The sequence below is a fragment of the Manis pentadactyla genome, chromosome 6, assembly GCF_030020395.1.
Source record: "Manis pentadactyla isolate mManPen7 chromosome 6, mManPen7.hap1, whole genome shotgun sequence".
Taxonomy (NCBI): Eukaryota; Metazoa; Chordata; class Mammalia; order Pholidota; family Manidae; genus Manis; species Manis pentadactyla.
This window is the reverse complement of record NC_080024.1, coordinates 41,709,778-41,724,944: the sequence shown is the minus strand read 5'-3', so window position 1 is coordinate 41,724,944 and position 15,167 is coordinate 41,709,778. Positions and strand designations below refer to the sequence as shown.

The following is a 15,167-nucleotide window of genomic DNA, read 5'->3' as shown; positions in this document are numbered from 1 at the left end:
AAGATAAAAGAAATTGCACCCTTGAAATTAGCTGGTGGATTCTTTACTAATTCATGAGACTAATGGTGCCCCACTCTTTTCTTTTAAAAAGCTAGGAGACAAGATTTAGATTAATGAAATCATTAAGAGTTTTATTATTTTTTACCAATGACTGATTCAGATAATCGTGAGGAATGAGACCTAAATACTCTGAAATGATTTGACAATATTCAAATTTAGATTCCACATACTTGTGTGCAGAGCTCAAGTTTTATAGAAATAGAAAAAGGCAAACGCTCTATTCTTAACTGGGGAGAGCTAAATCTGCATTAGTTTTTGGAATCATTAATTAATTTTCTATCACAGAGTCTTCAGGAAAAAGGAAAGTTATCAGCTGATGAAAGTCCAAATGACTCTGAAGTTCCATCCTCATCGAGAAAAGATTCTACGAAATCCCAGGACAAAGATGTCAATGAAGGTATTGCTGCCTGTGTGAAATACCTAATAATTTAGTAAAAATATTTCTCATTGCAATGATACTCTGTTGTTGATAACCTGGTTTAGTAGGAGCATAATGCTTGGTGTGTAGTAGGTGCTCAGTAAATGTTTGTTAAATTATTGAATATGGTAATGTTTAGTTTTATGGCTTATATTTGTGGAAAAGTATTTCAAATTGACATGAGTATTTGGGAGCTTTTTTAGAGTCAGTATTTTTTTAATCGGCCCTATCAGTTGGTTACTAATTACTTCCAGATTGTACTCCCAAAACATGTAATGGATTATAGTTCTCTGCAAAGTGGCTTCCAAACCAGTGCTTTAGTTATAGAAGATAAGAGAGAAATCTCAGAATAGAAGGCCAGTTGGCTGCCCAGATGGGACCTCACACACAGCATGGTATGCTACTGCATTGTAGGATTCAGTCCTCATTCTGTATGTCCAGATAATTAAATTTGGTTAGTGCACCAGACTAATTAAACTCATCAGAGCCTAATTGATGAAAGAGCATGCATACTTATTAATTTCTAGTGATAAATAAAACTTTAATGATCAGAATATGATAGTACTTTATGGTGTCCATTTACCCACGTCAAGTTACCTGTGATGCTGAACTATCAGTTAGAGTGTAGCTTTGTTTATAGGGTCTGATTGAAAACCGAACTTCCTAGTTCTAAGGGGTAGAAGTAAAAACTGGTTCTTTTCCCCCTAAGCAAGTAAACTTCTATACGGAGAACACACACGAATTGGGAACAGAAAACAAGTTTTATTTCTGCCTCCTTGGACCAAGTGAGTAAGAAAGGCAAAGGAGAGAGAAAAATGGGTGTTGAAATTTCTAATCTTGCCAGGCAGGTGATGTGGAAAAGGAGGGTGAAGTTGTTAACAACCTATGGGTCCTTCCTTACCTACTCAGGAGTAGCTATTACATCATCAGGTCTTTGAGGTGCAACTGTGGCAGGAGATACCCTTGGATACCTGCCAGTCGTTTTGCCTAAATTTGCCCCTGAGATGTGGCCACCAGGCCCTCCCTATAAAAAGGGGTTGATGGAATCTAATTCCAGCTCATGATAAGTTGTCAGGCACACAAGGGCTGGATGACCTCAGCTCAAGTAATCCTGTCAGTCCTTTAAAGACATAAAGCTCCCAATTTCCTAGAAAGAAATTGTCCCAGAATTCTACCAAGACCCTTGGTTAGCATGAACATATTTCAGAGGAGAAAAAGGGGTCAGTTTTGAATAGGCTTTGGCCAAGTCTGCTAATTGGAATATATGCCTATTGTACTTGTTGTCTTTTTCTCCTATACATTGCTGACTATCACTGTGAAATTCTTGCACTTTTCCTACATACCATGCAAATAGGGTCCTCTTTTCATTTTCCTTTCTCTATTGATGATATGAAAACTACAGTTTTTTTTATATTGACCTTGTATCCAGGAACCTTGCTAAATTCATGTATTCTGACAGTTTGTAGATAATTTTGGATCATCTACATACTTAGTCATGTCATCTGTGGATAATGACAGTTTTATTTCTTCCTTTCCATCTTTATACCTTTTGTTTCTCTTATTACATCAGCTAAAGCCTCTAGCAAAGTGTTGAAAGTAGTGATGATAGTAGGCACCCTTGTCTCATTCCCATTAACTTTGAATAATTTACCATTAACTGTGGAAAACTTTTTGAAGATACTCTTTATCAAATGAAAGATATTCCCCTCCATTTCTAGTTGACATATTTTTTATTAGGAATGGGTGTTACATTTAATCAAATGTTTCTGTGTCTAACAAGACGACCATGTGACTTTTCTCTTTTTTTCTGTTACTGTAATTTTATTCATTGGTAGGATTTTATTTTATACATTTCACATTTATTTGAATATGGATGCTCAGAATTCTTGAAGATGATTGTTATGACTTCATAATAAGAATAATAATTTGTTGCTTAGAGCATGTGGAGGTTTTTCTTAAAAATCTTTTCTTCCTTAAACATATTGACTATCTCATTTATCTAGTATCTTTGGGGTGCTTGAGGCATGTCACATAAGTGAATAAACTTAAGGATTTTTGAACACAAATGTATGTGTGTGTATGTGTGTGTGTGTGTATGTATGTATTTTAATTTTTAATAATTAATATATGTTTTCTGTTTTGTTGGAACTTTTCTAAAATGTTACATGTTTCAGCTTTAACAGAAAATTAGCTTCTAAATTTAACCTTTTCTTGATTATCTAACATCATCGTTATGAACTCAAAAAAATCATTCTACATAGTGATATCCTCAGATACAAATGAAATAGGTCATGTTATTTTGTCCTGAAATAATAGTATTTTAATATTAGTAATAACAATTATTAGTTTCTTACTATATGCTGAGCATTATTCTAAGTGCATGTATGTAAAAACAGCTCATCCTCAGAGTAGCCCTATAAGGCAGACATTATTATTAACCTCTTTTTTCAAATGAAGAAACTGAGGTACAGAGAGGTTTACCCAATATTTCTAAGATTACTTAGCTAATGATAGATGGATATGAAGTTTGAAGCCAGACAGGTTGGCTCTTTAACCACTGTGCTTTTACCACCTGGTTCTGTACCACACACTTGTTTAATTCTTAGGTCTATGTCTGTCTTGCCAATGGGTTTCAGACCTGGACAAGTTCACTATGGATTCAGTGTGACCCGAGAAATGACAGTAGAATGTTCTTGGGGTGAAAGGGTTATACCCAACTTTATTTCTATGGTGGCAGGTCAATCACTAGAATCCTGTCCATTCAGAGAGAGTCTGCATGCCGCAAGCTCAGTCTCTGTCCCTGGGCCTTCCTTCCTGCCCTACAGTCATCTCTGTCTCTGTCCTCGGTGCTGCCAGCACTGCAGTCTTGCTCTGCTCTCTTGCATGCTTGCAGCCGTGCCATCGTGTGGCACTCTTTATATAGAGTCAATAACAGTATATTGCCCACACGTGTAGTGAGCTAGACAACCAGGGGCAGGTGAGAATCCTGGCCACAGGAACCTTCACTTTATTCACAATGTCTTACAATTCTTTTATTTTTTTCATCCCTGCTTTTAACTTACTACGTGTGCTTCTGACTTCTCACTTAATGTTGCCTATATATCTGGATGATGTGCAGAGGATGAGTTATGAAATACATGGCTTTGTAATAGTCTTCTTTGGCTTGTCTTTGGGAGTGTTCATTTGTCTGTGTTTTTTTTTTTTAACATTATAAAGACTTTAGTTTTTTTTTAAAGTAAATGCTTATCAATTAGAACTAAAATACTAATACAGAATCAGATTCTAAGAAAACACTTTTAATAAAACAAGGCACATTGTTTGATTAAGGCAGAATTCAAACATAGGGTTAATATAAGATCACATTCTTTTGTGTGTCCTGGGGGAAGAAAGGAGATATAAAATTGAAGTAACTTCAGTATTCTTTTTAGAACATTTACCATTACAAGGTAATATACAGATCTGATGCAATAAACTGTATCTTCTCTTGAAAATAAAATTTGTTGAATCATGTTGCTGTATTACATTTAGTGTTATTATTAAGTTTTAAATATCTATATACCTATAGATGTTCCTAATTCACAAGATTTCAGATATAGAAAATTAACAAATCAGATCATAAATATTGGACTATAGCATAAGTACATATATTTTGTTGATACTTTACATTCCCAAACTTTGTAAGAAGTTAAACTACTGGTTATTTAAAATATTTCTCCCATTACTTTTTAGAATTCATGTATTCTCATGAATACAAAGTGGGTTCAGAAATTTAACAAATACCAACTGCAGGCACACAGGTCTCTCTAGGATTGTTGTGAAGTGACTGCTGAGGTTAATATTCCTTCTCAATAACATAGCACATCACATTAATGATCCCATCACTGTCAACCATTAAGTTAGTGAGAGGATTCTCTTAAAACATCACTTGTAGACAGAAGGACTAACTAGCTTAGTAATGTTTTTGTAGTACTAACAACAGCAGTGCCAATCTTATCACAGTTTCTTCTCCTAACTGGAATTTAGAATAAAACAGCTTTATCCAATTTATTCACAGCCAAAGGAAGAAAGTTCTGTGAATGGAGATATGCAAGTATGACTTTCTGGTAGGATGGGTATATAAATAACCTTCATTAAACTAATACATTTTAATACTTACTAGATTGAATTCTGCCCCATATGATAAATTGAGACCAACAAATGCTCAGTAAAAATCTATTAGCTCCCAAATCAGTATTACCCTGTGACTGTTCAGTAATGTATGTTTGTTGTTAGTAAACCGTTATCTTCTACATCAATTCTTAGCAAATATGGAGCAAGGAGAGCAAACAGAGGTTTCTATATGCAAAAATACTAAAACATAATCCCCCTTTCAACCTAGTATTACAAAGAAACTACTCACAAAATATGCTATGCCTCACAGCAATACCTTTATATGATGCTATTAACATGAAATTGGTTAGGAACTGTTGCTATCTCTTAGTGGTAGCAGATAATTTTTCCTTATAAAATAATATAAAAGAGGATATGCCATTTTACTCATTTTGTTTCAGGGAACCCTGGTCCTTATGGCTTTGACTTACTATGACAATATGCATGATTGGGATTCATTCTCCAGAAGCCCTAAACTCACTGATACTAGGACCTGTTTTAGGGGAAAGAGTCCCTCAGGGTCAGTCTTCCTCCCTCAAGTCAAATGCAAGGGGCTTGAGGCTGTCACAACCAACTTACTGAACTTGAGGCTGTCACAAACAGTTCCCCAAACTTTGAGTCTAGGATGAAGGATTTAAGTAAGGCACATATGATAAAAATACAAAATTGAATGTTATTAAATTCATTAGATTAGTGTTATATATAGTGTTTAATACAGAAACAGTGAAGGTCAAGTACTTCTTATCTATGGAGGGAAACAGAATTATGTATTACAGATCATATTGCCTAAAACCTACACAGCAGCCTTTACTGTTGTTAAACGCCCAGCACAACTTAAAACCTATGTTAGACTAAATGAGGAACAGTATTTATATTGACAATATAAAGTCTCTACTCTGGCTGAGAACAAAGGGGGTCACTTAGGTAAAAACTAGGTATTTCTAAATAAATGCAGCTTAAATAATTTTATATGTATATAGTATAACTGACAAAAGTTTTGTCTCCATAGTGCTTTTAGTACAGCTTTTTATATAAACAGCTACTGTTGAAATGCTTTAAAAGATCAAACTTTATTTGCACTGATTATTTGCTTAGCTATTTTTTTCCTCTTTACATAGTGAAAGGGTAAACGTTAACCAAGGCTGTACCACAAATTCCAGGTTAATGAGGTCTTACTTTTTCCCTTTGGAAAGAGCAAGGTTGGCTTCCATTACTTGCTGGCGCTTCATTATGGAGGGATGTGGACAATCTGCCAATAGCAGAAACTGAAGAAATTTAGTGATAAAAGTTTTCAGATGGTAGTCAGTGGGTCACTTAATTTTAAAACAATTCACTATTACTAATGAACTTTCTTGGCTCAGGGATATCCCTGCTTGCCTGGTGACTTCTCTTTCTCTGCCCTTTGTTACTTTTAAAGATTTCTTTCACTTAACACTCAAGCAATTAGCCTTTTCCTTCTCTTTTTTTGTTTAAAGTTGATATTTACAATATTTGGTAGAATCGGTCTGCAGTAATACACTGAGCTAGTGTGGACTGCCTTTAACTTTTATTTATATCAACACAAAAATTTCTCAAATTTGAGGTACAGTTTACAATGCTAGTCTTCACTTTTACATTTACTAACTTAAATTTCCAAATATCAAGAAATGTAGAATGAGAGACTCCTCCAGTACACATTCCCTCTGTAACAGCAGACCTTTCCCTCCACAACTCAAACTCAGGGAATTCTGAGAACCCTGACTAGCCTATATTTAGGTCAGCCAATCTCTGGCACTGTGAAAACAAAATATTGTACTAGCTAATCTTCCTATTTCCTAAAATCCTAGAACTATTTCACCAACTCAGTTGGGTGACACTGAGAGAACTGGATTCTAGGAATAAGATGCCTAAGAATACTCAATGTAACCATTTCAATTTCAAATATTAGCACTGAAGAATTCCACTCTAAACACATTAATGTTTTGGTTAAGTAGTTTTATCTACAAAAGTACTGGTCATTAAAATTGCCCAAGTGGGAGCAATATCAAAAATCCATTTCACTATGAAAATTAGTGCAGATTCTGTAAATCTCAAAACATACTGGTAAGGTTTATCAACTGTAACTTAAACAGAAACATGTAACTTAGCAACTAAAGAGACTATCATTTTAAATACATGGTCAGCTATACGACTAGGGAGCTGATCATGTTTTTTAAATACCAAGTCCCTTGTATCCCACCTTCTGGTTAATTTCTACAATCACCGTTATGAAAAAAGGGAAAGTAGTGAAAAAAGAAACAGGGAAAAATCATAAAAATTATTAGGAGCTATTATACTGTAAAAGGTTAGGTCAGAGTAAAAAAAAAAAGATAAAACAGCTAAAATTCCAGCAAAATTTCTCAGTAAAACAGATTTCAGTAAACGTCACCAAAAACAATCGCACACTGACCTCAGATTTTCAAATGTACATATAGAGAACCTCAACAAATATTTTGTTTGAAACGATATTTTGTTGTATACTATGATATACATTCTACATTATCCAGCAAAGGACAGAAACTCTCTGGTTGGACCTGTTCATATCTGTAAAAGATCAATCCCCGTATATCTTCTTTCTAGGAAGCCAGAAATACGTTACGTAAAAGTAAGTACTGCATTTACATACCTACCCATTTATTTTACAAAGACTAACTCTTAGATGATCATACCCAAACTGTTACTTAGGTCAAGCTGGTAATGAATTAGGAAGTAAACGGAACCATTTAGGATGCAAAAATTTGGTCCTATCAATTTCTTTAATATAAAAATGTTATTTATTTTCTATGAAAATATTCTATGTATTTTAACTAAGCCACTTAACTTACAGAACATTTTGGGCTTGTCACTTAGGCACTGCCTAAAGTCATCGTTACGTTTTGTAATCTTGCAGGATGCAGCCTTGCCATGGCTCAAATGGGAAGGTAAACAAAGACTCTATTACTTCTGTTTTATGATATAACCACCCATATACTACTTTCCTAGGCCAAAGAAACATACTAGGTTACTTCTATAGATATAGTCAGAAAATTTCTGCATCAGAAGGAAAAAGGATTCTTATACATTCTAACAAGGTGAAGGGATTCACTCTTATAGCAGCGTTTCACAACTGCAGTCATGAAACTCTCATGATGTTTCATGAATTAACACATAATAAACAAACCCTGAACAATTCTACAGTATATTTTGCTCTAAAATAAAAAAATAATGTGATAAAAACCCAACACATGTACACATAAGATTATTACACAACAATCTGCTTTTAAGAAGTGATGTGCCAGTCATGAATGCCACGAAGTCAGAGGGAAATCATCTGATGTGCCAATGCATTTCTGACCTTATTACTGTATAGGTAACATTTAGCAACGAACCATCCTGTTATCATAGCTTACCCAATGATTGCTAGTATGTGTTGTACACTGTATAATGTGAACTTGTAATTGTACTATTATTCAATTTTTATTGCAAATTAAACTAGTTAGTAAAAATTTGGTCATTTTTAATAGCAACTAATTTGAGAAACCATTTTTCTGCTATACTTTAAAGATATATTTAACAAATGTTTATATGTTATCAATACATTATTTTCATAAAGTATTCCATGGTTAAATTAATTTTGGAAATTGCTTTATTTCACACAATTTAAAGACAGCTTTAGTCTTTACACAAATGACAGCTGCCCCTAATTTTATTTTGCTTGTAATGCTTTCCTAGTTTTTTATTTAAAATGTAGAGAAAGTTACAGTTCAGTGCACATAGGTAAAGGTGCCATACTTGACTCAAACATTTTAAAGTAATTTTTCCACTTCTTTAGTGTAAGATGAAAGAAAATTTCCAAGCTTACATCTCTTTTCTGTCAAAAGAAATCTGACCGATTTATTATTTATTATTTATTATTCTGTCTTATGCTAACAGGTTCATCAAGACTGTGGCCTCCCATTAGTGCAAAAGTGATTTGCTTACAGGGGATCACTTCATGTTTAAATAAACAAAAAATGAAATTAAGGTAGCTGTCAGTTTAATATACAGTTGTTTACCTAGTTCTGGTAATGGATATGTCAAAGTGTTCTGCATAGCATGTCAGGTTATAGGCTGCTCTGGCATCATTTCTTAAATAAACTTCTAAATCTCTGTTAGTGTTAAGGCACCATAATAGTCACTGCTGGATTATATAAAGGTAACAATCAATTACATAGAACAAAGGAGCAGAATCAAAGGCTTTTAAAGGCCCACACACAAGTTATATCCCTTGCTTTACCAGTTGGTAGGTCAGAAAGGTTTAGGTCCTCTGTAACCATCTTTGAACTTATCTGAATAGCTCTGTAACCTCTAGACATCTAGGCAATACAAGGGAGGGTTAATTCTGCTATGGTGCAGTGTTCTACCTAAACACAAGGACAACTGTGGCAATAATTAGAGCTTTGATGATTTCTTCATTTCACTGTGACAAGCAACACCACCCATGGTTTATCATAGCACTACTCTGCTGAACATTCCTCTCTGCTGTGATTCACGCAAAACTTGGGTGAAAACTGTACACAGTCAGTCAAATTTGAAACTGCCACTCAGAGTAAATTATAACCAAAGAATCCAAATATGGGACTGGACTCAGTCCTACTAAGTCGGTACATGAAATACAAAATCTTTCACATCACCTCGGTTCTTTCATGAACATTCAAGATGAAGGTAAGTTTTCCAATAACCTTCATTGTCTATTTTCTTTCTAAACACCCTTGCTCAGTCCTGCAGTGTTTCACAGCACCCTGCACTCTTTCAACCAAGAAGAACCTTCTGCATTCTGTGTGCGTCAACACTAGCTTCGTCCTCCGAGTCAGACTCACTCTGGGATGTGGAGCTGTGAGAGGCAGAACTACAAGGGGAAGAGCACTCAGGCGAACACAGATAGTGCATCAGTGGGAGGCGGTACTTCCCACAGAAGTCCACAAATTTAATCTGTCTGACACAGCAGTCAAAGCAGACTCCTCCACACTTTGGGTTTGGGCAATTGCTGGCTAAACTCAAGTATCTAAGAAGGTTCCCAGGAAGGTCATAAGGAGTGTAGGAGATATTTCGAATTTTAATGGTCCATGCAGCTAATTCCAGAAGAGTTGGAGGGTCATAGGTTAAATCTCTAACAAAACGAACAACCAATGGATTTCCTCTCAAATTCATCTCTTCCAAATGAATAAGGTTGAAGATCTCTCGAGGCAGATATGTCAGCAAGTTACTGTGAAGACTGAGGGAACAAAGTGAATTCAACTGTGAAAGCTGAGGAGGCACACTCTGGATTTTGTTGTCACATAATACCAAGTAATTCAGACAAGGCAGATTTGCTAATTCTGGTGGGATTTCTTTGATGAAGTTTCCTCCAAGATATAAACACTCTCAACTCTGCAAGTTCTCGATCTTGTCCGGGATGCTCTGCAGCTGGTTGCTGCCCAGACAGAGGGTCTGCAGGGCGCGCAGCTCCAGCAGCGAGGCGGGCACCTCCTGGAAGCAGTTCCCGCTGAGGTTGAGTATTTGGAGGCTGTGGCAGAGCGACGACTGGGCCAGGCCTTTGGGCAGCGCACCGGGCCCGCCAAGCCGGTTGTTCTTGGCCAGAAGCGTGCGCAGGCTCCGCAGCGCGAGCAGCTCCGGCCCGAGCTCAGTCAACGCGTTGCCGCTCACGTCCAACAGCTGCAGGTGCTGGAAGCCGTTGCCCAGCGCCCGCGGCAGCGACACCAGACGGTTGTGCGAGAGCAGTAGCCGTTGCAGCGCCTCCCGCGCGCCGCGCCGCTCCTCGCCCCACGCCTCCAGCTCCAACCCCAGCGTCTCGGGGGACACGCTGAGGCGGGACAAGTTCAGCTCGGCCTCCCCGCCCGTGGCTACCACCGCTCCGGCCTCCTCCATCCTGGCCGCCGCAGGGACACTCCGGAGAGCGCCGCGCGCGAGCCGCAGGCCAAGGATTTGTCTGTGTTTTACTTTCAAGTTTGTTATTGCTAGGGTAGAAATTTATGTTCCAAATATGCTGCTTTTTTCTTTTGATTACTGGGTGTTCTAAAGCTTTTATTTGCGACCTTAATGTGTCTTTCTTCAGGAGAAACATCGGATGGAGTCAGTAAGTCAGTTCACAGAGTCTTTGCTTCCATGCTTGGAGAAAATGAAGATGACGAGGAGGAAGAGGAGGAGGAAGAGGAAGCACCTGAGCAGCCCAGTGCGGGTGATGTGTTTGTATTGGAGATGGTTCTTAACCGTGAAACCAAGAAAATGATGAAAGTAAGTTGTTACTTATTTTGGTATTTATAAACAGAATGTAAAAATGTGGTGGAGTAATCGAGAAAGAAATCTTTAAATTATACATATATATGGAAAGAATTCAAACTGTAAGAAAGGAAATACTGAGACAACCACTGTTACTGATTTCTTATGTTTCATTTTACAGATTTTTAAAGAATGTAAGAATGTAGTTATTGGATATATCAAAATGTACTCTAGTTTGCTATTAAAAGGCCCATAACAGTATTTTTTAACCATACTCATGAATAGATGAATTTGAAAGGAGTGTGATCTTCAGTAGAAGATCATAAATGTTCTGGCATATAAATCCATTTTGCAGCATCCAGGTCTACATTTATTATTCTAATTAATAATTTAGTAATCCCTGACCACTTTAGTTTTTACATTTTTTTACATTTTGCTATGCTTTGAACTTTACTGTAGGAAGGTTTTTTTTGTTTGCTTTTTGTTTTAATTTTCTAAGGTGTTTCTTTTTGAAGAGTATTATAGAATGATTTTCATTCTTTCCTGAGATTGAGTTTTAGACTTTTTTGTCAAATACAGACTTTAACGTTAATAAGTCAGTTAGAACTGCAGCCATTTAGTCCTTAGTTCTCAATTTGGAACTCTGAAAAGTTTGAAAGGAAAATTTCACTTTCATTATGTATTAGGTATTTATTAACTTGATTGGAATTGAAATCTAAGACATGACTATATTTTAATCTAAATGTCATTTTTCTTCTGTACAGGAGAAGAGGCCTCGGAGTAAACTTCCCAGAGCTCTGAGAGGTCTCATGGGTGAAGCCAACATTCGCTTTGCTCGAGGAGAACGTGAAGAGGCAATATTGATGTGCATGGAAATCCTAAGACAAGGTGTGTTCAGTGGGGACTACTGACAAGAGCAATTTCATACTCTATTGACATAGTCTAATGACATAGTCATACTGTATTATTTGCAAAATATAGTCAGAAGTTTGGAGGGGATTGTGCTAACAATGATTTGCCAGTTTGCATTGAATAGGCGTCATCACCAGAAGATGATATTCACATTCAAGGAAATATCATTAATATTTATTGAACTCTTACAGGAATCTTTTTTCTTTTTATTTGTTTGTTTTTTAAGGTTTCATTTTAGGGGTTTTAGGTTTTTGTAATGTTATCCTTTTTTCAATATGGCAAATACATTATGTTAAAACCACTTTAAAAGGGTTCTTTTATTCTTCCATTTTTCAGATCAGGCAGTGCTAGATTATTTTAATCTACTTTTTTGGTAAAAAGACACAATCTTTACTTGTCCTTTTCCATTAAACTACACATCCTGGACATAGTGAAGGATATCTTCACTAGTGACTTTTTGACTAATCACTTGTATTTATTATTTTGCTTTCCTGATGTGTCTTGAGTAGTTCTCATATGTGAACTTTTATCTTTTCAGTACTTTGGCATTTCCTTACATCTGGACAAGGGTCCTTTTAGAAGTCTGTACATTCCGGGATTACTCACTAGGATAATTTCAGCTAACTGCTTTTTCTTTTTTGCCCCATCAAAAATAAGATTAACCAAACTTTTTCCTTCAGGATATTTTGTTTGGTTCCTCCTTTCCAGTATTATCTGTTCCTTTATTTCAGTTTATAACTATTTATTTTTGACAATTATCTTTGATTTCAAACGTTTCTGATCTTAGACCTTCATTTCAGAAGCATTATTTCAGCAATGCAGATTAACCATCCACTTTGATATTCTGGGTTTAGGTGCTACTTCGATGTCCTTTATCCATTCATGCATTACTACTCCTTGGTGTGGTTGCTCAATCATGAGAATTCAACTCACTGATGTGGCTGATGCTCACTGGGATGAAGTTGCTGACTTACTGAGCCACATTTAGCCTTAACAAAGAGGAATTTTCATGCAGGTTATGGTAGAGAGTATGGTTTTTCATGAAATTATACTTTGCTTAGAGACAATAATATTTAAAAAATTTTGAAGTGTATGAAAGTAAAGTAAATACACTCTCATGTTTATTCTCAATTCCACTAAATAGTTTGTATAATTCTGCTAGAGTGATTTAAGAGTTTAAGTATTAAAAAAAGGATCACTATTGAGCCATAGGAGTGACATTTACTCAAGTCTCTTTCCTCAGCTAATAGAATTTGTTTTTTAAATTTGTGATAGCTCCTCTGGCTTATGAGCCATTTTCTACTCTTGCCATGATATATGAGGACCAAGGCGACATGGAGAAATCCTTGCAGTTTGAGTTAATTGCTGCACATTTAAATCCCAGTGATACTGAAGAATGGGTTAGATTGGCAGAAATGTCTCTGGAACAAGATAATATTAAGCAGGCTATTTTTTGCTACACAAAAGGTAATTAAAATGTTTTTCTCATTTTGTTTGATAAAATGTTACATAATAAGTTTTTTGATAACTTCACTTGCTACTCTGGGGTGATGTTAGGTGAAATATATTTATTCTTTATATTCTGTTCTACTGGAGATAAGTATTTGGGGTTCCTGTGCTTTCATGTTTATTAGCAACTTTATATTGTGAGTTACTATAGGACAAAAGTTGGTAGAGCAGTAACTTCTGTTTCCCACTGAGGTAAGTGTTGGTTCTAAGCTATTTCTTGAGGGTTAACATTACACTAAGAGTGACCAATGAAGATTAATATGAAGATTCAGATTCTTTCTGGTCTTGGACTAAACCTAGCTGGGAGTTCCTGTGAAGGTAGGTGTCCTCCAGAATAACCGTTGGAGAATTGGTTTAGAGTGTTTATTAAATTTTCAGAAAAAACCATGGGTCACACCCAGGTACCATGAACCCCTTTTTGTGAAAAATCATAATTTATATTCCATTTTTTCTCTTTAGCTCTTAAATATGAACCTTCGAATGTCCGTTATTTGTGGGAGCGGTCAAGCCTCTATGAACAGATGGGAGATCATAAAATGGCAATGGATGGTTATAGGCGTATTTTAAACCTATTGTCTCCATCTGATGGAGAACACTTCATGCAGTTGGCTAGAGATATGGCAAAGTAAGTTTGGAGTGAAACCCTTATTAATCATGTTAGAATTGCAGGCATATATTCGAACTAGGATATACATTTTAAGAAGGCAAAAGAAACCCTTATTAATCATGTTAGAATTGCGGGCATATATTTGAACTAGAATATACATTTGAAGAAGGCAAAAATATGTTTTACTTCCTGTATTTTGACGTTTTTTTTTCTTTTTTCCCAGTTCTTTTCTGTTTGTTTGTTTGTTTTTTCTTCTTCAGTACTTTCCCATTTCCAAGTTAACTGTATAAATGCTTGGAAAAATTTATATACATGATTGCCTTCCAAGTGCTCAGAAGATTAAAAATGGGGCATATTCTGAAAGGATGACTAGGTTCTCAGGTTTTCATAACTTAGTTGATGTTTGTGCATTTATGTACTCAGTTATGTGTATTTGCAGTAACATTTTGAATTATTTATTAGTGATGTGTAAGGAAATATTTGTGATCTGAATCTTATGTAATCATTTTATTTTGAGCCAGTACTAGAATAACATTTTGAGACAAAAAATTTTCTTTATGGTTGACACATGCTACTATACTGTAGTATATATTTAAATCTAAAATACTGCATCTGTTGCACTTACTCCTCTGCTATGCAGAAAATATTTTGGCTAAGTGATGTCTTGTGGTATGCTGTCTATTATAGGGATATTTGTTACATAGAGTATTTCAGCCTAGGAGCAACCATCTCTATCTGGGTGTCTTAGGGGTGAACCCTTTTAATCCTATGGCCATTGCTGTGAAGGTGCTTAGCTGTGAAATCACCCCCTATCCTCCCAAGGATGGGTTTTGTAGGAATACTAGAAGCATTTTTAGGAAGTTTGTTGAGGTAAGGCAACCCTAAATTGATTCCTGATGTATATATATAATAAGCATTAAGGATCTTCCCAGGTTATCTGCTATCAGTCAGATCTCTAGCTGTCACAGTAGTTAGTCCAGTAAGCTACTTAATAAACTATTAGATTGCCTATGTAGTAATTTTGTTTTCCACTTTATTTATAATACTTTTGTTAAGAAAGGGTGGTGATGAACAGTTCTGCCACTGCCATAGAAATCTTTTCTATGTGGAATTCTGTTACTATAATTTCTGATTGATTAGGCTTTTTCTTGGTCCCTACTTTTCCTCCAGAAGTATTTATTGTATGTAAGTGATGTGCTAGACACTATTCAGGACACTAGGAGATCATTATTGAGTGAGTTTTAATATTCCCTTCCC

General features: G+C 35.9%; 2 protein-coding genes across 2 annotated transcripts in view; one reads left to right on the top strand and one right to left on the bottom strand.

Annotated features, from left to right (window-relative positions):
- The window catches only part of LOC118928251 (general transcription factor 3C polypeptide 3), a 36,681-nt gene that overhangs the window by 777 nt on the left and 20,737 nt on the right, over positions 1-15,167 (top strand). The window contains exons 2-6 of the mRNA XM_057503731.1: positions 346-457; positions 10,719-10,897; positions 11,647-11,770; positions 13,070-13,261; positions 13,763-13,928. Coding sequence (XP_057359714.1) covers positions 346-457; positions 10,719-10,897; positions 11,647-11,770; positions 13,070-13,261; positions 13,763-13,928 — 773 coding nt within the window. The remainder of the gene's footprint in view (positions 1-345; positions 458-10,718; positions 10,898-11,646; positions 11,771-13,069; positions 13,262-13,762; positions 13,929-15,167) is intronic.
- On the bottom strand, positions 8,253-10,579 carry LOC130684080 (leucine-rich repeat-containing protein 58-like). Its single transcript, XM_057503751.1, has one exon. The coding sequence runs from the start codon at positions 10,529-10,531 to the stop codon at positions 10,028-10,030; it is 504 nt and encodes a 167-aa protein (XP_057359734.1). The 5' UTR covers positions 10,532-10,579; the 3' UTR covers positions 8,253-10,027.

Excerpts from the sequence above, each read along its gene's own strand:
- LOC130684080 (XM_057503751.1), bottom strand. The coding sequence starts at position 10,531 with ATGGAGGAGGCCGGAGCGGTGGTAGCCACGGGCGGGGAGGCCGAGCTG.